We start from the raw sequence: 24,856 nt of genomic DNA, 5'->3' as shown, positions 1-24,856 counted from the left end.
TCAGTCACCATCCAAATTTCACTTTCAGTCATGCTTTTCTTTTGGATGAAGCAATCATCAGCCCTGATCACCAAGACTAAAAACATTTTAAAGCGCATGTGGATGATTACAGGATGTTTTTTCCTCAGGGACGTGGTTTCTTTCTGGAGATCACTAAGATAGGGTTCCTCTAAGTATAAACAATCCTGTTGTTTAAAACAAAGCTCTTACTCTTAGTGGTTGGAAAGACTTCAGGTGCTCTTTCTGCATCTTTCCAGAGTCTGAATTTCCATTTCATCATCTGTAAAACTGGAATAATGCTGACTCAATTCAGAAGAGGCAGATCTCAATCTTGTGTAGTGTAAATAAAAATTTGAAGTTAGATTCATAAAGGAGATAATCAGAAGTTGTATCCAACATTTAGGCTTTAGTGACACTTACAGATCACCTGCTACCATAGCACTGTGGATATCTATATTCTTAGAGCTAAATCCCTAATCCCTGCAAAGGGTGGGATGTTGTATTTTAGGGAAGTCATAGTCTTACTACTAGGGATCCTGTTGTTGAATGACAAAATCCATGCTGAGCAGGCAGCACTGGCATCCTAGTACTAAGTTCACTGAAGGCAAGGCATCTTCCTTTAAACAGTGTTTATGCAAACTCAGAGCAGGTAGGCTGGCATAGAGAAGTAGGATTCATACTGCACCAGAGGAGCGCACAGCCACTGTATTTCTTTTGAAGCCCGTTTAAAATGGACCTCAACTCAACATATTCAGCTAAAAGCGTGGAGGCTCAGAAGCCTGTTCTTACTGAAGTCATACTGAAGAGCTTCCTACTTTAAGTGCCAAGAAGCCTGTTTGTGAGCAAACATAGACTCTTTTCAGTACATTGCTAATTATATCTCTACATAAACCAATGTCAGCTTGAGTGGCCTAAGTTTTATTATGAATACTTGTTTTCAGTGGACTCAGTAATTCCGTGTATTAAATGTTTAGCTGGACCAAAGCCTTCATAGTGTTTCCAGTCAGCCAGTAAACAAATGATATAAAAATAACATATGATGCATTTTCTTAATGTACTGTTTTGAAAATTACTTTAACTTCTGCTTCCCAAGCTTAATCACAGAAAAAGCAGGATCACTGATTTCAGTGTATCTTTACTACACTCCTTTAGCTATGTTTCCTCAATACAACAGTTGGTAAGATTTTTTTTTTTTTTTCCTGGAAGCACCAAAGCCACACAGTGTGGTCACATGAAAATTTAAAGTTGTCTTAATGCAAGCAAAGATGACTTAAAATACTTTTTGGAGCAGGAAAAAACAACCAAAAAAACCCCGAAAATTTCAAGACAGTGAGCATGACGTTTAAAACTATGGCTACATCCTTTGGCACGTGCATAAAATAAAGATCATGGATGTCTGTTTAGAAACAAATGTCAAGTTTACATTGTGCAAGTTCAGAAGAGTAAACTCTGCTTTTATACCAATGAAGTGTAAGATGGAGAAGTCGCCAATCAAAGGGACATTTGAAAACTGACTCAGTATTCCTGTCTGTTGCTCTTCAGTCTGGTGCATGGTCAGTTCTTCACTAGAAACTTTAGTTATGAAAGGCCAGAATTCATCGATTTTGATGAATGCTGGCTAACTCTAAAAGGAAGCAAATGGGAAACACCCAAATTCCAGTTAATAGTTTGCAGAACCAGTATTTCTGCCTCTGGAATTGTCTTTAACTCAAAGTTCTGGCATGCGCATTGCCACTCTGCTCAACCTTACAGGTTTACAAATATTGCTACTCCAGGCAATAATACAAAGAAACTTGTATACGTCTTTAAACTCCAAAAAGAGCATTCCTGACACTCCCTGATAGTACAGGGACCTGATATGAACATGGAAAGCCAAACTGTCTCCAGCATATTGGAAGGAATGTAACTCTGTCTTTGGTAAGACAAAGCAGAGAAAACAAGGATTTTTATCGTGGAGAAGGCAGAGCCAGAATGCCCTGAAGCAGAACTGTATGATATAGTGACATCTCCAGGTCCTGTTAATGGGAAAGTGGACTGAAGAGACCTAGACCCAGTGCCAGGCACCCATGTGCCTGCACAAGCAAGAGTGTATCTGTGGATAAGCTGTGCCTTTCGGGAGTTCAGAACAGATGGAAAAGAGCAATCTTGAGTAAGCTGTGCTCTTTGTATCTTAGTTCCTACTCCTACCGAGCACACCAAGTGCGTATGGAAAGGTCCTCAGTGTTAGACAATGTGTTTGTATAGTTCTGCAAAGGTAAAAGCACTGTATGCACTCAGAAGTTTGCATTGCATGTCTAATCACCCTGAAAAAGACAAATTCACTCTTAAAATAAGTGTCACTTAGAGCTATAAAAAGATATAATAAGCATTACACCTGATCTTTTTATGCTGCAGCCATTTAATGTGTTCTCCTCTCACTTTGAATTCTAGAGCAGCTTTGGTTAAACAAGATGACCATTGAATTGCGATGTTATGGTGCTGCTGAGATGTGTACACCACCCAAGCTAGAATGGGAGGTTTTGGCTGCAGGAGGTGACGGGTCTTTTGTTCATGAACCTGGTCATCAGCAGTCCTTGGATTTCAAATCCAGCTGGTAAAGTTTCTAATTTTTAAAAAAATCTTACTACTTTATTTGCTATGTTGTCTTGCGCTCTCTTGTTAAGTGTTTGTCTGGTTTTCCACACAAGCCTCAAGTAACCAGTCTGAGCAGCATGAATGTGTCAAACCATTCTCACTTTTTCAGCAGGAATGACCTGTCCAGTGAAACACTACATAGTCTAAAACAGTTTTGGCATTTATTTGGTTGCACTGGTTAACTCCCCAAATAATCAGTTAGTGTTTCAGGACAGCGGTTTTCTAAAGTAGCAGTCTCATTATATCAAGTTATTGTTGACTTTCAATATAATTTGAATTTGGCTTAAAATTGACAATTTCCTAGTTCACCTTAATTTTTTTGAGTGCCACAGTGCAATAAGCAAAACCCCCAAAATAGAATTCTAAGGGGGGGGGGGGGGAAATCAATCTCTGCTTTTACGAGCCCATTTTATTTCACCAAAGAATGAATTCCAGATTTACAGGACTGACTTCAAATAATATTAACATAGTAACCAGAGCATGACTTCAGGCTGAAAGTACTGAGTTTTTCAGACTGTGACTGTATACTAGCAATGGTGTTTTCTCTCTCTCAAAGACAACTTAGGTGATAAATACCTAAATAAACTCCAAGCACTCCATCTTAACTTGTATTTCCTACTTGAACTGTTGCACGTGGCTCTGAAAGCTTGTCTGCTTTTTCCAACTAGACTGTATGGTCTGGTACAAGTGTTACTTTGCCTGGATTAAAGCAGCTGGGACTCTTCAATCTGTAGAGATGCAAGCTGAGGCAGAGCTATTCATTGTTTTTGAAATCATGAAGCAAGATGGTAAAGTTAATGTTGTTAGACAAACCCTGCAATATTAGCACTGGAGAACACATGCTGGAAGTGGTAATAAAAACTGAGATGACTGTCTACCGGCCTGAGGTTTTAACTGACAGATCTCTGTAACATGAGATTGAATATTATAATGGCACAGTGACCTTTTTTGGCCATTCCCAGTACACATGGCCAAATGCTGAGACATCTCAGCATTCATTTATGAGACCAACTGCCACCTCTTCTGGCATGAATGTTCTTGATCCTTCTTTTTGAACAGTTACATTTTCATTGTTATCGTCTCCAAATGTCTGCTGCTAATCAAGGTTCATTAAAAAAAAAAAAGGTAATGACAATAACTGACAGAGCAGGTTATTAAACAATCATCCGCAACAGCCTGAAGTAACAGACACATGACAGAGAGCAGGCTGCTATTGTGCACTAATAATGCATCACAAGTTAGAGTGCTTAACATGATTCTCTCAGGTTTTGGTGCCATCCGGACTCAAAATCCTTTGCATGCAGCAATGTACAGGTAGGACTGTCAGCTGGTTTATATAGTAGATACACACTTTAAAGCAAATTTTCAGTGAAAATTTGATACTGTATAGAACCTCTCTCTTCACCATTTTCTACTTTTAGATGTTTAGTATACTCAGTATTACAAATAAAAATCAAATACAAACTAGGCCTTTTATAAACTATTTTAAAGCATTTCTAAAACTTCAGAACGTTGCATCACATTTTCCATCACATTTGCACTACTAAAATGATTTTGTTTTTTTAAGTTCCTGCCACAGTGCCAGATCAGTCATTCCCGTCTGCTTTGCTATCTAACTTTTCCTAAATGCTACCCGCTTTGCTACATTTTCAGCTCCAAATTTTGCTATCAATTTATTTCTGACACATTCATCATCCTTTTGCAATTCCAAATCATCCTCTCTGCTCCATACAGGGTACCCATCCAAGCGCTGCCCTGTCTGCAGAAAGTATAAAGTAGTCTCCACTTCACCAGTATTTTTCAGAAAGGCCTGTGTAACAGTGAACAGGTCCATGCTGAACTTCTCCATGAAGTGCTGCATAGTTTTTACTACTTCTCCCACCACATCGGAAGAATAGCAAGTGCTTGTTGGTCTTTCTTCCTTTTGTAATTGAGTGTCAGGGAGAGCAGAGTCCTCCGGTCCGGTTTTCAAACCAGATGCTGCTTCTCCTGGGGACTTTCCCTCTCCATCTTGTATAGAAAGTTCTTCTGAAATGTCCGAAGTGTCACTTCCTGACTAAAAGTAAGAGAAGCAGTCATCAATTAGACATGGTATTTTCTGGCAGGCTTCCTTTATCACTGCTACCCAACCACCTTCCACTGTGATTCTACAGTATATAAAAAACTCAGAAATTACTAGGCATAGTAAAATTCAGTGACTGAAGTGAAGCCGTATGTGTTAATGAGGATATACAAGATCAGAGAAAAGCATGAAATATAAGGGAGAATTTGAACAAACTAAGTATAAAAGGCAACTGTTAATGCAACTGCAGGAACATTTTATGCCTAAGGCGAAAGGATGACTTCCATTTGCCAACACAGCTTTTAATGTGACAACACTGTCACGTTAATTTCCTCAAATTAACTTGGGCAGGGAGTCAAACTGAGAAAATATGCCGCTGCAAGGCACCATTCATCATAAGCCACACAGTTCACGGCTCACATGATGCTCCCATTTAGCCACAGCAGAAGGGATGTCATGGTACAAAGTCATTTAAGAAGTTAATTACGAGTTATTGTTCTACCATTTTGCGACAACCAGGAAGGACTACTCTGAGCAGCTTGCTCTCAGTGGCGCTGCGGTGTGCAAAAGCAGCTGCAGCAGCAATGCTACTCCCCGTGCCGGCCCTGGACGCTTACCTCCGTGCTTTCGAACTCCCGATTAGCCGCCTCGAAAAGACCCGTGCTTTGTGCGGGCTCCTCCGTCTGCTGGGGCTCTGCGGGAACACGCGGGCATCGACTGCCGGGCCGCGGCAGGGCCCAGGGCCACGGTCGCTCCCGCCCCCCCGACCATCAACCTCCTCTCACCCCTGCCGCCCCCCAGCCGCTCTGCCCCCCGCCGCCAAGCCCCGCCGGCTGCCCCCAGCTCACCCCCGAGTAGCGGCCGCAGGGGCCGCAGGTGCCGCAGGTAGCGGTCGCGCATGGTCTGCCAGCTGTGCCGCGTCAGGCCGGCCCGCTCCAGCTCCTTCCAGAGCGCCCGGCCGCTCGCCCGCGCCTCGCCCCGCCCGCGCACCGCCCGCAGCAGCGCTGCGTCCTCCGCCTCCGTGAAGGCGAGGCGACCGCGCGGCGAGGCGGCGGGCAGCCGGAAGGGCTCCAGCGGCAGCCGCCGGTTGCGCTCCACGCACTCCGTCACGTACTCGGTGGAGACAGCCCCGCCGGGCGCCGCCTCGCCAGGCTGCGCCAGGAGCACGGCTCCCGGCTCCTGCACGCGGCACAGCCGCCCGCCGCCCGCCAGTACCAGGGGGGCCAAACGCAGCTTGGCCAGTCCGGGCCGCACGTAGAACCGCATCGGGCTCCCATCGTCCCACAAGAACAGCGACCGCGAGCGCGCCACCACCTCGCCCCCGCGTTCCGCCATCGCCGCGCCGGGCGCGCAGGCGCGGGAGCACCGGAAGGGCCGGCTGGAGCTGGGAAGATGGCGGCTGCGGCAGAGCGCGTGTGTGAGGCGGCGGAGACCGAGTCGCGCCTCAGCAAAAAGTGAGGGCGGGCGGGCGTGTGTGTGGTGCCGTGCCGTGCCGTGCCGTGCAAGAGAGGCGAGGCGAATGCCTGGCTAACGCCCGGCTAACCCGGTGCGTGTCTCCTCCAGGGGATCCGTCGGAGCGCGCCATGCTGAGCCCCGCCGCTGCGCGGCTCCGCGGCTGGGCCTGGAGGGCCGCGCCCGCGCTCCGATGGCGCCAGGCACTTCATGACCAAAGCAGGTCGGTTCTTTGCGGCCTGGCTGGGCCCGCCTCTTTCCTTATGAAGCCCCGGCCGGCGGGTCGGGAGCTGCGGGAAGAGCCGCGGCGCCTGTGGGCCACGGGGGGCCGGTCCGGGCCGCGAAGGCGGCTTCGGGAACCCTGAGTAGCGCCTGACTTTTTTCCGTGGCGAGTTTGCCTTATTTCACTTACATGCTACTTGGGGTTGCTAGGCTCTTATGTATAAAATGGCCTGCGGAAGGCCCTTGGGCACACAGGCACACATCCTGAAGGTCTGTTTATGTAATGTTTAATTCAGTTTTAACTTTCTCTGAGTATTTGTATCTCATAGGAGGTGAACTAAAGGAGTTCAAACAAGAAAACGTTTAAACATGCTTGAGGGTTATTTTGATTTTTGGGCAGAGTAAGAGGAATGACAGGGTTATTTGTACAGTAAGCTTTTGGCAGAATCCTACCAAGTGTTTCCCTGTAGAAGTATCGGAGTACCTGCTGCATCTGGTTTCCTTCTCTTTTGCAGTGAGCTGAAGAGGCGTTTAAAGGCTGAGAGAAAAATAGCTGAAAAAGAGGCAAAGCAGAAAGAGCAAAGTGAAAAGCATTCAGATAAGCCTTCCTTGGCTTCTGACTCTGAGAATAACATTGGTGCTGATGAGGAAAGCTTGGATCCAAATGTGAGCATCTGGCTTCATGCTTATTACTGTTCCGAGAATAAATGTTATTGATTTTTTTTTTTTAATTCAAGGGGAACTAAATGGTTAAAAGGGGAGAGACCTACATATTCCTATGTAAGGGCAGCTGTGTTTTAATTTACAACCTGTAAAATATTTTCAGTTTCTAACAAAATCATTTGGTTGTGTTTGTTTCTGGTGACAGCAATACTACAAGATCCGTAGCCATGCAGTCCAGCAGCTGAAGGGCACCAGTGAAGATCCCTATCCCCACAAGTTCCATGTAGACTTATGTCTCTCAGATTTTATAGAGAAGTACAGTCACCTGCAGCCAGGAGATCACTTGGCAGACATTACAGTGAGAGTGGCAGGTAAAGGCTTATCTGGGATACAGAAAGATGGTCTGTTGCTTTGCTAAGCCAAGTCTTAGCTGCTTCTGGTGATGGGGTGGTCTCTTTTTGAATTTTGCCCATCGCCCATTACTCGGTCATGAAGTCTGTAGCAGTGTTAGACTATTCAGGACACGTCCTTTCAGACTGAGTGGACCTGTGCAACATCTACAAGATCAGGTTGTGATATGGGCTCCAGGACCCAAAGTTCATATGGTCTTTTGTGCACTGGTATTAATTTTGAGACTTAAGGTATTAATTTTGAGGCTTCTCTTTCACAGTTAGTGATCAGTTCAGAGCTGACGATCCTTTGTCCAAGTGATAATACTGTGGCTTTTGCTGCTATATCCTTTCTGCTAGTGACTCTTCCTGATGTCCTGCATACTTTGATATTTAGGTCGAATCCATGCAAAGCGTGCCTCTGGAGGGAAGCTGATTTTCTATGATCTTCGTGGCGAAGGAGTCAAGCTGCAGGTCATGGCAAATTCCAGGTAAGTAGAGGTATTCCCAGTAGCATTCTAAACTGAGCTGCGTTCTGGGGGCTAGAGGTCTGTATTTGGGCATTCTATTCCTTCATCTCCTTAGGCTATTCGTCTGTGGGTTGGCTTAGGCAGCCAGGTAATGTTTTGCTTAGGATGTTGTGGTTGGTTTCCCTGCTAGAAGAATCCTTTTTTTAAAGGATTTGGTCTGGGGAGAAACTTGCAGGACAGTTTGGAATGTTGAATTTTAAACAAAACTGCTTATATTGGTTTTGTAATTACAGGCTCTACAAATCTGAGGAAGAGTATTTCCGTATTAACAACAAGCTGCGTCGTGGGGACATAATTGGTGTAGAGGGGAATCCTGGGAAAACAAAGAAAGGGGAACTGAGTATTATTCCTTATGAAATAACTCTGTTGTCTCCATGCCTGCACATGTTGCCTCATCTTCACTTTGGCCTGAAAGATAAGGTACTTGTCATACCTGTCACTCTTGGGAGGCAATTTGACAGATAGGTCTGAACGGATGACCTTTTATATCTGCTGATGGTATCCGTCAACAAATGAACATTAGTTTTGTTTTGGTATTTTTTCCTTTGGCAGCATATTTTGTCTAGCTTGTTCTAAAGATATTTGTTCTTTTCAGGAAACTAGGTATCGTCAGAGATACTTGGATTTAATTCTTAATGATTATGTGAGGCAGAAATTTATAACCCGTGCAAAGATCATTACATATATTCGGAGCTTTCTAGATGAGTTGGGCTTCCTTGAGGTAAGGCTTCAGTGTTTATTTTTCTCTGCATACTGAATGTGTTTAGAGCTTCTCACCTTCAAGGATGCTTTATATTCAGGCTCATATGCAAAATATTTACAGAAGTGAGAATAATTACCTCAGCACGGTGTATTTTATAAGTTTAATGTAATGAGAACCATTCCTTTCCTCTCTTTTTAAAGTTAAGACTATTCCTCAGTTGGTGAGGTTATGACTCAGGAAACTTTTGTCAAGGTAGTACTTCAAACTACTGCTGCCCTTTCCTTATTTCAGTAAATTAAGGTGGAAATAACATCTCTGAAACCGTGTTTTGCCTGTGGAAGTAAATGCAGGTTTTACTTCCCGTAAGTACAATCAGTTTTATCTTAAGATCTATTGTGGAGTAGCATATGAGAAAATAATACTAGCTCTGGTCTCTGTTGCATCCAGATTCTTGGTTGTACTTTACAGTTAGCAAAAAGATTAGACCTTAATGTAGTTTATTTACTAGTATTTATCAACTGAATCTGCAAAAGCTGCCAGTGGGAGTTTGTTGAGAGCAGTGGGAATCCGAACCTGTGCTATGTCATCTCTGTCGTATGTATGATGGCTTTAATGTCTTTCTTTGATTTGTTTTTGTTTTTTTCCAAATAATTCTTAATCTAGTACTTACAGATTTTAGTGTTCTGATAACTTAATCAAAAAGGACCATAAAAGTCCTTCTCAATTTATATGAAGTTTTGACTTGTTGTTGGAATAATGGAGTAAGTTGCTTAGGCTTGGTGAGAATGTTGGGAATAAAATAAAAGGCAGAGAAGTCAGGGAATGGCCTACTATACAATAGAGTGCAATCTGGAGGTACATGAATCGCACAGTGCTCGATCATACCAGTACTCCATATGGCACTGTGTAGTGTCGTGTCATGGACAGACATTAGTTAATTTTGAGAAAAATTAGCCAAACTGTCATGGGTATTGTATCATGTTCTTCAGCTGATTGTCAGGGTTTGTTAGTTCAGTCATCATCAATTCAACTTTATTTCTGATTCCAGTACTGTCTGGGATGCTGACTGCTTTCTGTTTTCCGCAGCTCAGCTTGTTTTGTGGTATAGATCTATTTGGAGAATCCCATTAAATACTTGTTTAGGGAGCTATATTAATTCATAGCCGACAAAATTTTTTCTCTTTTTTAAGTCCTAGCTGCATCCTTGTTCGCTTTTTATCACACATTGACTTATCTTTTTTTGCCCTGACCTTTGTTCTTTCACAGGAGCCCTGAGTCTCATTCTGTTTCGTAGAAGCATTCCCTTTCTGTATGGCTATAGGTAGTTCTGTTGTGAATTGTGAAATTCTGTTGTGAAAATACCTGTTTTCATGCTTCTGGGTTAGTAATGGGGCATTAATTCTTGATGCTAAGATGTGAGAATATGGACAGGTATACTGAAGTTCTTTGTGTTAATGTGAAAGCCAAGCTGGTTTGTAAGCACAGCAGTTTAAACGTGGCATATCCCACAGAATCAATTCGAAAATTGTTTAGCTACTTCCACCAGTTCTCTGTGTAGGGGGCCAAGTTTTGAGTTGTAAATCATTCTGCTACTCCATTTCTCCATCATTTTCAGCTACTTCCTCTTTTCAATGTCAAGAGACATTGAACTGAAGTCTGTTTCTTACGTAGTCAATAATGTATACTACTTGAAGCATAACTGGTCACCTTTTAAACATCTAAGAAAATGCAGCTTCTGTGAAAGAAAATTTGTAATGATTTTAACTAAATCAATTCACTGAAGCCTGCAGCGGATTGATTTAATTCTTTTTTCTGCGTGAAATTGTGTATCTCTTCAGAAATTAATTCAGTTGGACTCCAGTATTCCCCATACATATGGAAGATCAGTAACAGCTTTTTATCTAAAGTGAATGTTTCCATGTATCCATATATTCCCAGCCATTCTCACCACCAAATAATTTTGAATATTCCAAATGTTAATAATTTTAGTTTTTCCCCAAAAAAGCAATATTATTAAAATTGTTTAGGTTTTGCAAAATTTGCAGTATCCATGGCATTTCATTTCTTTCAGAATCACTGCTTTACAGCTTTGCTACAGAGACTGTCCTAAAGAATTTACAGCATAAACAATGATTTGGAGAAGATACTGAGGAAGGCTGATACTTTTCATAAGTTTTATGAAACAGCTCGCTCTCTTACCAAGTGGATTTTATCGTAGAATCACAGAATGGTTTGGGTTGGAAGGGACCTCTAAGGATCATCTAGTCCTACCCCCCTGCCATGGACAGGGCCATCTTTCACTAGACCCGGTTGCTCAATGCCCCGCCCAACCTGGCCTTGAACACTTCCAGGGATGGGGCATCCACAGCTTCTCTGGGCAACCTGTTCCAGTGCCTCACCACCCTCATCGTAAAACATTTCTTCCTTATGTCCAATCTAAATCTACCCTCTTTCAGTTTAAAACCATTGCCCCTTGTCCTGTCGCTACAGGCCTTGGTAAAAAGTCTCTCTGCGCCTCTCTTAGAAGCCCCCTTTATATATTGAAAGGCCGCAGGGAGGTCTTCCCGGAGCCTTCTCTTCTCCAGGCTGAACAACCCCAACTCTCTCAGCCTGTCTTCACAGGAGAAGTATTCCAGCCACCGGACCATTTCCGTGGCCCTCCTCTGGACCCACTCCAACAGGTCCACCTCTTTCTTGTACTAGGGACCCCAGAGCTAGATGCAGTGCTCCAGGTGGGGCCTCAGAGTGGAGTAGAGGGGGGGAATCCCCTCCCTCCACCTGCTGGCCACGCTTCTTCTGATGTAGCCCAGGATACAGTTGGCTTTCTGGGCTGCAAGTGCACATTGCCAGCTCATGTCCAATTTTTCACGCACCAGTATCTCCAAGTCCTTCTCTGCAGGGCTGCTCTCAATCCATTCATTCCCCAGGCTGTACTGATATTGGGGATTGCCCTGAGCCAGGTGCAGGAGCTTGCACTTGGCCTTGTTGAACCTCATTTTCTGCAATGTAGAGAGGTGATTTTGTGACAATGCCACAGCCCAGTTCCTGGCTTTGACAACATGAACCTAGCAGGTTCACATTTATAGTAAATATGAATGATTCTTGATAGCAACAAATAGTTTAAGTAATTTGTCTTCACTGACTGCATGGGAGAAGTGCTCTTTAGTGCAGAATTGTTTTCGTATACTGGAATGTCAAACAATAAATGAAATACAGAGATTTTTCATCAAAGCTAGCTGTGGTTTGTTTGCTTGATCTACAGAGTTCTGCTTTGGAAACAGACTAGACGAAAGCAGGGCATTGAGGTAGGAGCCTGGAAATATTTATGCCACTGTTAAATCAAAATTTTTGTTATTATTTTACAGATTGAAACTCCTATGATGAATATAATTCCAGGTGGAGCTGTGGCAAAACCTTTTATCACGTACCACAATGAACTGGATATGAATTTGTATATGCGAATCGCTCCAGAGCTTTACCATAAGGTAAAAATACAAGTCCCTCATGGCTAAGCCTACATTCTCCAGACTGCTGTGACCTTATTCTAAAAAAGTAAATGTAGGTAAAACGAGGATTATTCTTGAAGAAAGGTGGACTCATTGGATTGGAGGAAACAAAATGTATCTTGCATGAGATCTATAAGGTCATGTTGCAGTTGTGTGCATTTGAGCTCTCTTTAGTTCCTTTGAAAAAGTTAGTGTGTTTACTAGAATTTCTGTTTGTTTAGATGGTGGTGGTTGGAGGCATGGACAGAGTATATGAAATTGGGCGTCAGTTCCGGAATGAAGGAATTGATTTGACTCACAACCCTGAGTTCACAACTTGTGAATTCTATATGGCTTATGCAGACTACCATGACTTGATGGAAATTACAGAGAAGTTGCTTTCAGGTGACGTATACAATATTAATTAAAAAAGAGTAAGAATCTCTAGAAGAATTGCATATTATGTGGCATACTCTTCTTCTAAACTTCAGGTTCCTTTTGTAGGAATGGTGAGACACATTACTGGAAGTTACAGGATCACTTACCATCCAGATGGTCAAGATGGACAGGCATATGAGATAGATTTTACCCCTCCCTTCCGGCGAATTAGCATGGTGTATGATCTGGAAAAGGTTCTAGGAGTGAAATTTCCACCAGCTGAATGTTTTGAAACTGAAGGTTAGATGCTGAGTGTGAATGTCCTATAATTCTTCTTTAACAGAAAGAGGGCAAAAGGTCTCGAGTTCTCAGCCTGCAGTCTGTCAGCTGCTTTTTTGAGGTAGTACTAACACATGGGATTGCTTTTCTCTGGTTTTGTCTGTTACCTAAGAGTCCAGAAAGAAGCCTTCACGCCTTGCAGTCTTTGGCAGGATCTGACTCTTTTGCCTCTTCCTTTGTTGAGTATGTGTGATGCTGTATACTCAAGAGGCATGATCTGGGGAGTTCTTGATCTGTTGAAGAGACCCAGGTTTTTATTTTTTATTTCTTCTGTCTTTTGTGCAGTTGATTCTCTGTGCCTGTGATCATAGGTTAGGAGTATGATTATTTTGGGCTTGCTTCAAAATGTGCGTATGTGCTATTTTATTCGTGGAATCCAGAGCCATAAGGAAATGAGTTCATACACTTTTCAGTGATTTCCCCCCCTCCCCCCCCCCCCAGTTTTCTTTTTTAACCAGCAGTTGTATGGGGTTGTGCTTAACTGTTGTCAAGTTTCTGAAATATAAAATAACTTATATTTTAGTGTAAACTGATTAAAAACAAACACTGTTTTTGTAGATTGACATTTAAGCTCATGTTTTCCATGGTGTATACCATTAAGACCTTATAAATCACTGTAAGACACGTTGAAGCATGCAGAAAGAAGAAAAAACGTGGTTGCCTGGGTGACTTTTCTAATTTTTGTCTACAACAATTTCAGAAACTCGCAGGTTCTTTGATGAGCTTTGTGCAGAGAGAAATGTTGAGTGTCCACCTCCCAGGACAACAGCCAGGCTTCTTGACAGAGTAAGTAAAGGTGTGGTTTTATAATCCTAATGTCTTTGAGGATCTATCTGTATCAACAGAAGTCTCTTCAGAGCAAAAGTTTAGCTGCATCTGGGCAAACACGCTGAAATGCGCTTCAGCTATTTCTGTATCACAGTGAGAAAACTTGCTGTGTCAGAATCTTTTCGTGTTGTCTACACCAAAATGTAGTTTACTGATGCCTGCTTAATGTGAGTGCTAGAGAATTTTGGTTTGATAACTGGTCTCTTGTGCTTAAAGCAGATCAGTTTTGTCTGTGCATTTGTATGTACCTTACCAAACTGGTAGGCTTACCATATAGTTCTTCTGTCAACTGTATTAAGTCTTTTCCTTTGTACCCAAAATAGGACCTGATAGCTGTTTTTCTGCTGCTTTTCCTATTGGCCTTTGCTGTAATGTCCAAATTGAATTACGTTGTTATTTTTTATACAGTTTTTGCCATGTCATTTTTCTTATCCAACTAGGACGTACGCTCTCCGTTAGTGAAGACATTACCATGATCAGGAATTATTAGTTGGGAAACTTTTCAGCTTTATGGTACCTTCTTCAGTAGTGAAGAGAAGGAAGTAGGATGTTTGGGGAAGGCAGTGCTGGGAAAGTGATACTGTACTCTACGTAATTGTTTTGCTTTTGTTTTTGCAGTTAGTTGGTGAATTCCTGGAAGTCACGTGTATCAACCCTACATTCATCTGTGATCACCCACAGATCATGAGTCCTCTAGCCAAATGGTAAGAGTATGAGACACAGTCAGTGTGTAACTCTTTTAAATGCTCTACTCCTACTTTATTAAAAAGAAAAAAAAAAAGGCAAGCAAAAAAAAGTCACGTATGTGAAAACAGATTTTGATGTTGTATACGAGTTTGTGAATTCTGACACCAACCAAGGCAGACATTGGTTCCTGAGCTGTGAAACCTGTCATCCGGGGAAGAGGTGTGCTTAATAGTTGTAGTTTTGACAGCTGTTACTGCTAAGTGTGGGCAATCCTCCTGAAGTAATGTATGTGCTCTTTGCTCCTCTAAGGATGTTTATTTTAAGGTATGGTTGTTTTGTCGTCTTCACATAGGCATCGCTCTCATCAGGGACTAACAGAACGCTTCGAACTCTTTGTAATGAAGAAGGAAGTGTGCAATGCGTACACAGAACTTAATGATCCTTTCCGTCAGCGGCAGCTTTTTGAGGATCAGGCCAAGGTATGGTGTCTTGCTCATAGTGAATCAATGATATAGGCATGTAAGCAATATTTCCCATGTCTATTCCAAATCTGTCATTACTCCCTACTGCTGAAAAGGGTTGTTACTACTCTGAGCAAGTGTTTCTCACTCAAGTGAAAGCCTGTCATTAAAAGTTAATTCCTTTTAAAGGAACCTTGCTCTCTAAGGTAAGCAAGTCCAAACACTGCTGTTGATTAGTTTTTTAGTAGTGCGACTTTGTTTTGGAATATCTTCCCTTTTATTCTACTTGAAGTACTAATCTGAAAAAGAGCAAACATGCAAAGAGTTTTCTCTGTCTTGCTGAGGTTGAAAGTTATTTTTCCCCCATGAAGCATTTATGTAGTCAGACAACATTATACTACTAGGTTCTTAAATTTTCGTGTCCGGTAAGAGTTTGAATGGTGTGTAAGAAATAGCCTGATTTCCTGAACTGAGTTATTACTATTTTAAATTGGCTCACAGAATAGAGCTGCAGACTGGAAATTACTAGGCCTGCAAATTTATAGTACTAGGTTTCTCTAGATAAGCCTCAGAAAGGAGTGACTGAAACTGATTTTGTTACTAATTAGGTATATACATCCATGAATGCATGCGTGCCCACAAGAGATTGTGGTCAGATGATGCGGTCTGCAGAAAGAGTTTCTGTTCTTCCTGCTCTTTCTAATGGCTTCACGCTGCCTGAGAGGATTAAACAATTGTCAAAACCAGGAAAATAGACTTATGTTAACTAACTTACTTGATAGTAAGTTTCAAAACGTTCAGTCAGAATGAATAATATTACAGATTTCTTTCACCTTTGATTTGTTGTATATATGTTTGCTGCAGTTGTCTCTCATGATTATAGCCAGACTTTGCAGACATATGATTATATATATTGAATGAAAATTTGCCTGAAAATTTAATGTTAGGGTGGAGATTGAGGTGAAGGATGGCAGTTCACATTTCAGGATTCCAGACTCGGGCGGAAAAGTTTGCTTTAACAGTCTTTTGCAAAGTCTTCCTTGAAACTGTGAGCAAAAATGTTTGTTGTTGTTGTTTCAACACTTACACTTGGCATTTTCTAAATTTGAGAGGGTTGGCTTGTCTGCGTTTTTATTATTACGACTTTTGGCACTTGGAGGCTGTCAGGGTCAGCTGCATTAGTTACCATCTCTGCATAGGGTTTTTTAATCTTTCTACTTGAGGGGAAAAAAGCAATCCCTAAACTTTGTTTCATGGAGCAACTACTGATAATTCAAACAATTTTGCTTCTTAGTTGTTTCTGCAAACATTAAAGGAGGGGTTGCAAGCAATAAAGAACCTGAGAAGCCTTTGAAAGCAATTTATTCCACTGTCATCTGCTGCCATATGGCCCTGGAGATAGCTTTTACTGAAGTGAGGGGCCTGGGCCTTTGTCTGGAAAGGAAACTACAGATCAGAAAGGAATTGAGCCTAGAGCTATTTTGGAAGCAGCTGTACAAGTGACCTCCACAGTTCTCCGGGTGCCAGGATTCCTTCATCTGTTACTCACGCAGCTGTACAGGGCTTTGGTTTCATCAGTTACATGATGGCTACAAATACCGATACCCCTCCTTTTTGGTAGGGGTTAGCAGAAGTGGTACTGTCTCACTCTGTACAGCCCACCTTTTACTACTGATTTTCTCATTTAGGCAAAAGCTGCAGGTGATGATGAAGCCATGTTTATTGATGAGAACTTCTGCACCGCACTGGAGTACGGCCTTCCTCCTACAGCTGGCTGGGGCATGGGAATTGATCGCTTCACCATGTTCCTTACAGATTCCAGTAACATCAAGGTAAATGTTAGGCATGGCAGTGCCTACTGCAAGCTTTGTCAGAGAACGGGGGATGAGGTTCTGCAAAGCAGGCCATCTCTCTAACAAAACGAGCAACAGGCAGCGTAGCCATTTGCGATTCCCTAAGACGAAGCATTCCACCTCAGAAAAGCTCTCCTTTCTTGCGCTTGCCTAGAAATCTTGACAGAGCGTGCAGCCGGGGTGCGCGGCGCGGTGGTGCGCCGCCGCGAGCCTCGGCCAGCGCGGCGCCGTGTGCAGCTAGCGCCGCCCCTGGGGCGCCGGGCCCAGGAGCGCTCTCGCGAGACTTGCCCGTGGGGTCTCGCTCCCCAGGCCGGGGGGGGGGGGGGCGGCGGCGGGGCGGCCCTGGCGCCCGCTGACGGTGTCCCTTTTCGCAGGAGGTGCTTCTCTTCCCTGCCATGAAACCGGAGGACAACAAGAAGGAGGCGCAGCCCGACCAGCCTGCCGAAGGCACCTCTGTGTGAAGCCCGGGGCGGCGCGGACCGTGAATAAACGCGGCGCTGCCTGCCGCCCGTCTCCGTGTCTCCGTGTCTTTGTGTGCGCCTGCGCAGGAGCTGCCGCTCCCGGCGGACGCCGCGCGAGGGGGAAGCAGCAGCGAGTGCGCGGGCGGGGTGTCGCTGAGCCGCCTGGCCCGGCGCGGCCCCGGGGTTTCGGCTGCCGCCGGCCGGCCCGGCGAGGAGTGGCGGCACCGTCGACCCGGAGGGTAGGGGCCCGCGCCGAGGCCGGCGTAATGTATGCTTGAGCACTACACCAGCTCGCTTGGGGCGCTGGCCGCCCTGGCTGTGGAGCTCTGTGCTCCCCGGTCGCCGGGCGGGGCGAAGGCCCGGAGGCCTCGGAATGAGCGCAGTGGTACCAGGTGCTCCGGGTGTGGTGCAGGGACCGCACGGGGACAGTGGTGTGATGAACACTTGACTGCTGCGTAGTGGGAACCCAGCAATCTCACCTGCTGCCAGACTAGAAGGGTTCTAGCATTGTTTTTTATTCCTAGTGATTTGGAAAAAAAGTTATTTATTCCATATGATACGTTTCTTATAAATAATCCTGAAAGGGGTGATGCAGTTAGGCCTTGGATATTGGAATCTGGTACAGGAAGGTGTCGTGCGGAACAAGGCAGTAGGATTTGAAGAGATGGGGGTTAATCAGTGTTGTGATGGAATCCAATTCTGTTTAGAACCTGCACTTGCACCAGGAGCCATGTGGTCAGCTGATGAAATTGCTGAGCTATGTTACCTACATTATAGGACCAGACTCCCTAAGCAGGGGAAACCAGATCGAAACAGGGAATGGACTTCACTGGCAGCTGTTGTCAAAGTGGAGTCTGCAACCCAAAGAGAGGTTCTTCCTAGTCCAGGGAATCTGCAGGGTAAGAATGAGTTACGGGGATTTGGGGGGGGTGGTGGGAGGGAAGGGGGTGAGGAGGTGGCAGTCCTTGATGCTTTTTATTTAGTTATTTATTTATTTTCAAGATACCTTCTAAAAAAAACCATACACCCCTTCCTGTTCCGTTTTAGTCTCCACCCAAATTCTTTACTCTTTGTGATTGTAAAAGCTTTTACAGCTTCTGTCTGGAAAGAGGTGGTTATAGTGAAAGGCTGTTTTTCCCCGCCTGTAACTAAGAAGATGAAAGCCTGCGTTTGGCTATTCAATAAGTGGCAAAAGTCTAGGCAGGACCTGAATTCCTAATGTGAACCCTTGCAAAAGTGTGTTTGGCTACTGTTTGAAAGAATCCTAGAAAGGTCTCAGTCCGCTCTCCTTTAACAGACTGTGTTATTACATTGTGTGTTTGTGTTAGTTCACCATCATCTTCCTTTCCCTTACTGGCACTTCCATGTTGTCATGCAGATTGTATCCCATGCTTCTCTCTTACATGTTTGAGGAATCCTATGCCAGTGTCCACTGTGTGTTGCCTTAGCATATGAAGCCTGTGTTAGCACTCCTGCTGTGGGATCACAGACTTTTCCTAGCACTGGTGGTTCTGCCTACTAGGTTCAGTTCTCCAGCTGATACTGTTTCCTTTCTGGAATGTCCAATGGCCTGCCTCCCTGTACCTTCTCTTCCACGCAAATGTTCTGTGTGTTGTCTTACCAGAATGACTGTACCAAAGCAATGCTTCTGGCGATAGTTTGTTCAGTTAATGTTGTTTCTTTTTTCAGTAACAAAGGAAGTTGTTGCTATGGGAACTGGAACAAAATGTATTGGCCAAAACAAAATGAGAAAAACTGGTAAGTATGATGTGAAATCCAAGAACAGACTACTTATGCTACCTTCTTTCTTGCTGGTGTCTTAGAATCAATGAAAATGTCCAAGGCATTGAGCTCAGACTTCTGGACTGAAGCCAGAAGTTTAAGGCAGACCTCACCTCGTCAAGGAGAGAGGGGCTTAGGCAGCCAGAATGGCTGCCCTAAAGTTTGCTGCACTTGCTGCCTTAAAGGTGAATAAACTTTTTTATATGTGGAAATGTGTAGTTTAGGCCCTGAGTCTGCATACCCAAAGACTTCATAACTAAAAGCAAAACAAAACATAAGCAAAATAATTGTGCTTCAGTCACCTGTTACAGTCTAGTTTTATTGTGGTCTGATGCAAAAGATAACTACTGCTGAGTTAGGGTAGGGGTGACACCGGAAAGGTACTAACAGGCTTTTTCTCCCTTACCATATATTCTGCAGCTAGATAGTTTTAAGTGTTTGTACAATAAATGTATGGGTAGATACATGACTTCCCACAGCTACCATTTCTTACCATTTATTGTAGGACTTTTCCTTGCTCTGCATGTCCATTTTTTAATTCGGAATGTATCTGTCCCCCCTCCTAGGAGAGGGGAGAAGCCATAGTAATTAATGCTGAAAAGTGACTAAGGAGGAAAAGTGTTTGTGACTATGAGGTACAGGGCTTTCTACCTTCTTTAGACTTCAGAGGAGGAGTAGAGCCAGATAGGAGAAATGGTTTTGCATGCATCACTTTCGGGCTATTTCATGTTCTGTATAATGTCCTTCATACTGAAATGAATTAGTGGAGCAAAAGAGAAGAAACTAAATTCTGTATCTTAGATTTTTGTTGATGTTTCTTGTGACTTAGCCATCAGAAGAGTATTAATACAGACATTTTTCTGATTGATTTAGGAAAATTGTGATTAAACTGTTGTACTACTTACAACCTAGGTACTAAGAGTCAAAGTAGAAATTTGACTAGAAAAAAGTAAAGCTAGTTCTTCTCTCTGTTGTTTGTCTTCAGTGATCTTAAGTTTAGAAAATATTTTTCTCTTATGATAACATTCATTTATTTTTAAATTAACTTGGGTGGTAGGTCATGTTAATGGTTGCCTGTTAGAGAACTTTGAAACTTTAAACTTTTAGAACTGTTAAAGAGTACTTTCATCGCCTGGCCTTTTATTGCTGAAGTAAAAGCTGATCTACAGATCCTGTTCCTTTAGATACCACAATAGGCAGATACTGCAGGAAGTGAGGTGTGTAAACCTGGTAAAATCAGAATTATTTACAAGAAAGTAATTTAAATTGTAGGGCAAAGTGCAACAAGAAACTTCAACCAAAAGCTTAACAAATACTTGAAATTTTCTGGATGTTACGCTTAATCTGAGAATATCAAGATTTACTATTAAGAACAAACATCAGGAAGGTTTTGAAGGAAGCCAGTGTTTTATTCAACTCAAAGGATTTCAGATTTCAGAAGAGTGCAAATTTGGTATTTAAACAAGTCTCTTGACTTGCTGCAGAGCGAAGACTTTTATCCTTCATTTGTGTAGGCTATTGACCTCCTTTTGTAGTGATTGGAAGTTTAAATATCTTGAAATAGCCTAATACCAATGTTAAACCTTCAAATGCTAACGAATCTGGAGAACTGTCATTTGTCAAATTCTGCTTGCTTTGTTCGTCTCCTTTTCAGTAATGATATGTATGGTCTCATTTGGTTGTTGCTTTAGGAGACATTCTGAATGACAGTCATGCTGAAATTGTGGCCAAGAGGAGCTTCCAGAGGTGAGGCATGAAGTTTGCATGCTGTTATTCAGTGCAACTTGAGGTTGTTGTGATACAAATGGTTTTGACCTATAGCTGAAATAGCCAGATTTTGCAGCTTCAGGGATGAGAATGTAATGAAAGAGACGGTATTACTTCTGTGTAGGCAACACTTTTTTTTCCCTTTGTTAGCAGGAGTTTAACCTAATTTTTACACTTCTAGGTGGTGTTAAGGCCCTTTCACAAAAGCTTGTTTCTTTCTCATTCTTGTAGAGCCTCTGTACAAAGAAATAGGATCTGATTTCATGTGACGTCAATGCTGGTCTGATGACTAGTTGTCAAGGGTAGCCTTGCTGTTTCCGACATACCAGTCGTCTTGTTCACATGGGATAAGCTGGTTCAAGGAACTGAGCCAGGAGAACAGTAATGCTACAGGAACGAGTGTATCTCGTGTGGTTTGATGCCACTAAACTGGCTCTCACAGAATTGGTTGGGTTGCAGTGCTGGTAAAAATACAGAGTGAGAGGAGGGGACCTTAGATACACGATTTGAGGAGATAGTTAACTCCACTGAAGCCAGCCCTTTGAGGTCTGTTATTAAGGGTCCAATGATGTGTTTGTGGAGTATGTTGGATCCCATCTATCTGTAGAAGCATAACTGATTGGCTCCTCATAGACTTCATCGGGAAAGAACAGGCACTAGTGGGCATCTAATTTTTGTTGTTTTCCCATGCATCAAAAATGAAGTAAATGTTTCATGAAAACTTTCTGCCTAACAGGTATCTTCTCTATCAGATGTGGCTGGCAGCTTCCCATCAGCAGTGCAGTATCTTTATTCCAGGAACTGAAACTGGGAAATGGAAACTCAAACCAAATATCATATTTGTTTTCTTCTCCAGTCATACCCCATGTGAGTATGCTGGAGTGAACCAATTTCATGGCTCCCACTTGTAGAATTTTTTCTGCCCCTTGCCTTTCTTTGGTCCTCTTTGGTTGGGAGTGAGAGTGAGGCAGTAGCTCATGTTATCTGTATGTGCCCTAAGATGTACTTGACTGGTCCTCCACAGATACATTTGGCATTTTATCTCACTGGATGTGATTCATGAGAACCCCGTAAATCTAATACTGCTCATTATATAGTGGAATGTTTCACGTTCTCTGTAAACAATAATGGCTACTATTTTCTTTTCCAGAAACTAACATACTTGTCAGGTCCTGTCATATTTCCTGGTTGCTTTTCTTTAAATGTTGTCTCCTTGGATTCAAATTTTAATAAAAAACATTGACATTTACCACAGTTCAAAAAACCCAAACAAACCCAACACAACAACAAAAAAACCCCACCAAAAACCCCAACCAAACAAAAACCAACCAAACAAAAAAACCAAAACAAAACAGGACATCCCCCCCCAAGAAAAATCCAACAAAACCAAACTCCCAAGAAACAACCAAAAAAGCCCCACCCACAAAACACCACCACCACCCCCCAACCCAAAACTTCTTATGGAATGGAATGCAACTTTTTGTTTTGTCATGGAAAATGCTCTTTGTGTGTTTTTAAAAAAAACAACACCACAAAGATGAGGATCTATTGGCAAAATGTAGGAAGGCGACCTCTTGGTCTACCAGCTTATCGGATGTCTCGATGTTACCACACTCTTACCAGCGTGTTCTTCAACCGCTAGTCTGTTACCAGAGCAAAGAAATCTAAGCACTCTCAAAATATGCCTCATCAGTACTTCACATAGTGAATTAGTTGCTCGTACATTTTCATGATTTTTATGGCATTGCTGGAATATGCTATGATGGTTTTCTTTGTTAATGCAATATGAGAATAGAATCTAAATCTTCAAATTTAATAGCAAAAATAATTTCCTGACTGCCTTTTTCTCACACGCCTGTCAGGCTTTGTTTGCTTTGAGCTGAGCTTCAGAATTTTGGTCTTGAGCTTGTTTTAGGAATACAGATTAAAATTTCCATCCTTATTTGATAGGATGGAATTTATTCTTTAATTATTCTTTATAGAATTTATTCTTTAATTATTCTTTAGAGGTTTGTATTGTTTAGTTAGATCAGACTAGTTTTCCTGTGAGTCTTCAGCACTGCTTGTAGTCTGTCAAATGCCTTTGACACCTTTTGCTTTATAATCTTTGTTTTAAATTTTGCATTTTTTATTATTTCTTAGGTAGAATGCAGAAGTTGAAATTAAACATGTTGGCTCAAATTTCAGCGAAGTCTGATTCATCATTGTACAGGGCAATGTTGTTTGAAAAGTGTGTTCTCATAATTAAATTTTCCTGAGTGCAAATCTGTGAAAGCTAGTAGTAGCCATAATATTACTGGCGTGATGTGTTCCAGTCATGAGAGAGGTGTTTTTGGCCAATTTTGATGTTAATTCTTTTGTTCTAGGTGGAGATGCTTCTATTATTCCAATTAGTGAACCAGAGAACCAGCTTTCTAAGCCAGTGACTGGAGATGATGCAGCTGGACAATCAGCAGAGTGTATAAGTAACCATGATCGTTTGGGTCCAGAAGATAAAAGGAAATCAGAGAAAATGGCAAGTAATCATATAATCAAGAGAATGAAAACTGACAATGATGATTATTCTTCTGTAATCACTGAAGACCTGGCTGTTCAGCAAGTATCTGTGAAACGAGATGGCGACACAAATCCAAAGAGCTGTGACTCTTCTGCAGAGATACAAACAGCTAATAAGGAGACTGGCTTAGGGAGACCGAAGGTAGTAGATGTTTATAGAACTGGAGCAAAATGCGTACCTGGAGAGCTGGGTGATGCCCGGATACCTGGGCTAGGGTATCACTGTGTGGGATTATTACGAGTGAAGCCAGGTCGTGGGGACAGAACATGCTCTATGTCCTGCAGTGATAAACTGGCTCGCTGGAATGTGTTAGGGTGTCAAGGAGCTCTTCTGATGCATTTCCTGCAGTATCCATTGTATCTGTCAGCAATTATAGTGGGGAAGTGTCCATATAGCCAAGAAGCTATGCGGAGAGCAATTATTGAAAGGTAAGTTCTCTCCTTTGGAAATCAGATAGTGTGTATGGAGGCAATGAGTTATGGAAGACAACATGTGTCACACAAATATCAGGACTTTGCACCAAAGTAATTTGCAGAAAATGTGAATTTCTGCAAATTCACATTTTCAAAAAGTAGCCCTGTGTAGTATGGAGAAAAGGTGACTACTGCTGATGGATCAGACTTGAAGATTCACAAAAGAATTTCCATTAGATTCAGGATCCCCTTGGTTGTCCCTTCATGGAACAGTGAGAAGCTGTTACCCACCTCAGTTTTTCTAGAAGCCTTTCAGCAGAAAAAGCAGCCAGAAGGACACAAACTCAGCGTAGTGAAGTTTTTTAGCATAGTGGAGTTGAACTTTCCTTGCCCTCTTCCTGAATTTATTTCCTCAAGCAGGGTCAAGAAAAGTTTTAATTTATTCAGTTATCCATACTCCACAAAGTCATTCTGAATATCTATAAGTTTCCTTTTATAGAATTGTGTTGGTGAGCAAAAGCAGCTTTTATTTCTTGCAGGACCATTCCTAAAATTAAATTAAAAAGCCCCCAAATCCATCCGTCCTAAAGGCAATCTGACTGAAATTACTCCAAATGAATGCATAGGTAGACTTTTGCACTGTGGAAAAGATGTCTTTCTGGTTGTCCTTACAAACCTTTTTATAATTTAGCCTTAAATGAACTGCTTATTTCTTCTGAAGCTTTTGCTGATTTTAGACCCTGCTTTTGGACTTACTTTCCAGCAAGTAAAAGATGCAGTATTTTAAACTTGCTTTAAAGGGAATTGTAGTAAAACCAGTTTACTTTCTGCTGTCTTCCTAAGCTTGGATCCAAACTGAAAATTGTCCAGGAGGTTAATACTTGGGTCATTGCATATGCATACAAGTCCATCCCATGTAAAATTTCAAAATCGTATTGTCAGTCTGCTCTCAGTAGAGGTTTTTGAAAACTGTATCATGTGCCTTCAGGTGTGCTGTGCAGCCCATGGAAACTGAGTTCTAGACCTAATGCAGAAATTGCTGTGGAGTGGTGGAGTATATTTAGGTTTAGAAAGATGAGTGCTGTTTGGCAACCAGATTGGAAAGTCATGATTTCCTGTCAACAGTTGTTTCTATTAGCGTTGATTGTCAGTTTGTTGCTTTTTGAGCAAAACTTCATTCTTCTGGGACA

The 24,856-nt window shown here is 42.5% G+C and overlaps 3 protein-coding genes across 7 annotated transcripts; 2 read left to right on the top strand and 1 right to left on the bottom strand.

Moving 5' to 3' along the window:
- Nucleotides 1-1,119: 1,119 nt before the first annotated feature.
- LOC143165412 (telomeric repeat-binding factor 2-interacting protein 1-like) lies at nucleotides 1,120-6,060 on the bottom strand. The gene is made up of 3 exons (XM_076348838.1): nucleotides 5,545-6,060; nucleotides 5,314-5,390; nucleotides 1,120-4,690 (listed from the first exon to the last, which is right to left on the bottom strand). The coding sequence occupies exons 1-3, from the start codon at nucleotides 6,029-6,031 to the stop codon at nucleotides 4,247-4,249; spliced, it is 1,008 nt and encodes a 335-aa protein (XP_076204953.1). The 5' UTR covers nucleotides 6,032-6,060; the 3' UTR covers nucleotides 1,120-4,246.
- On the top strand, nucleotides 6,050-17,199 carry LOC143165411 (lysine--tRNA ligase-like). Of its 2 annotated transcripts, none has more exons than XM_076348837.1 (14): nucleotides 6,050-6,150; nucleotides 6,886-7,036; nucleotides 7,239-7,404; nucleotides 7,820-7,913; nucleotides 8,186-8,372; nucleotides 8,548-8,673; nucleotides 12,021-12,140; nucleotides 12,383-12,545; nucleotides 12,645-12,818; nucleotides 13,558-13,643; nucleotides 14,304-14,389; nucleotides 14,725-14,851; nucleotides 16,522-16,665; nucleotides 17,061-17,199. In XM_076348837.1, the coding sequence occupies exons 1-14, from the start codon at nucleotides 6,089-6,091 to the stop codon at nucleotides 17,145-17,147; spliced, it is 1,773 nt and encodes a 590-aa protein (XP_076204952.1). In that variant the 5' UTR covers nucleotides 6,050-6,088; the 3' UTR covers nucleotides 17,148-17,199. The 2 variants fall into 2 exon arrangements, with proteins under 2 accessions (XP_076204952.1, XP_076204951.1); XM_076348836.1 differs by lacking the exon at nucleotides 6,050-6,150 and adding an exon at nucleotides 6,166-6,371.
- Nucleotides 17,200-17,309: 110 nt separating this feature from the next.
- On the top strand, nucleotides 17,310-24,168 carry LOC143165385 (tRNA-specific adenosine deaminase 1-like). Of its 4 annotated transcripts, none has more exons than XM_076348801.1 (6): nucleotides 17,310-17,386; nucleotides 17,925-18,046; nucleotides 18,971-19,114; nucleotides 20,621-20,675; nucleotides 21,433-21,563; nucleotides 23,063-24,168. In XM_076348801.1, the coding sequence occupies exons 3-6, from the start codon at nucleotides 18,976-18,978 to the stop codon at nucleotides 23,683-23,685; spliced, it is 948 nt and encodes a 315-aa protein (XP_076204916.1). In that variant the 5' UTR covers nucleotides 17,310-17,386; nucleotides 17,925-18,046; nucleotides 18,971-18,975; the 3' UTR covers nucleotides 23,686-24,168. The 4 variants fall into 4 exon arrangements, with proteins under 4 accessions (XP_076204916.1, XP_076204915.1, XP_076204913.1 ...); XM_076348800.1 differs by having other exon boundaries at nucleotides 17,855-18,046; XM_076348798.1 differs by lacking the exon at nucleotides 17,310-17,386 and having other exon boundaries at nucleotides 17,728-18,046.
- Nucleotides 24,169-24,856: the final 688 nt, after the last annotated feature.

The sequence above is a fragment of the Aptenodytes patagonicus genome, chromosome 11 (genome assembly GCF_965638725.1).
Source record: "Aptenodytes patagonicus chromosome 11, bAptPat1.pri.cur, whole genome shotgun sequence".
NCBI lineage: Eukaryota > Metazoa > Chordata > Aves > Sphenisciformes > Spheniscidae > Aptenodytes > Aptenodytes patagonicus.
The sequence above is the reverse complement of the archived record's forward strand: the minus strand, read 5'-3'. Positions and strand labels throughout refer to the sequence as shown.

Bases quoted from the DNA above. Each gene is read 5' to 3' on its own strand.
- LOC143165412 (XM_076348838.1), bottom strand. From the start codon at position 6,031: ATGGCGGAACGCGGGGGCGAGGTGGTGGCGCGCTCGCGGTCGCTGTTC. The intron at 5,391-5,544 runs GTGAGCTGGGGG...GTGTTCCCGCAG, and splicing joins CCTGCGGCCGCTACTCGGGG to AGCCCCAGCAGACGGAGGAG. The intron at 4,691-5,313 runs GTAAGCGTCCAG...TCTTACTTTTAG, and splicing joins GGGAGTTCGAAAGCACGGAG to TCAGGAAGTGACACTTCGGA.
- LOC143165411 (XM_076348836.1), top strand. From the start codon at position 6,280: ATGCTGAGCCCCGCCGCTGCGCGGCTCCGCGGCTGGGCCTGGAGGGCC. The intron at 8,674-12,020 runs GTAAGGCTTCAG...ATTATTTTACAG, and splicing joins ATGAGTTGGGCTTCCTTGAG to ATTGAAACTCCTATGATGAA. The intron at 13,644-14,303 runs GTAAGTAAAGGT...TTGTTTTTGCAG, and splicing joins CAGCCAGGCTTCTTGACAGA to TTAGTTGGTGAATTCCTGGA.
- LOC143165385 (XM_076348798.1), top strand. From the start codon at position 17,737: ATGCAGTTAGGCCTTGGATATTGGAATCTGGTACAGGAAGGTGTCGTG. The intron at 18,047-18,970 runs GTAAGAATGAGT...CTGGTGTCTTAG, and splicing joins TAGTCCAGGGAATCTGCAGG to AATCAATGAAAATGTCCAAG. The intron at 20,676-21,432 runs GTGAGGCATGAA...TCTGCCTAACAG, and splicing joins GCCAAGAGGAGCTTCCAGAG to GTATCTTCTCTATCAGATGT.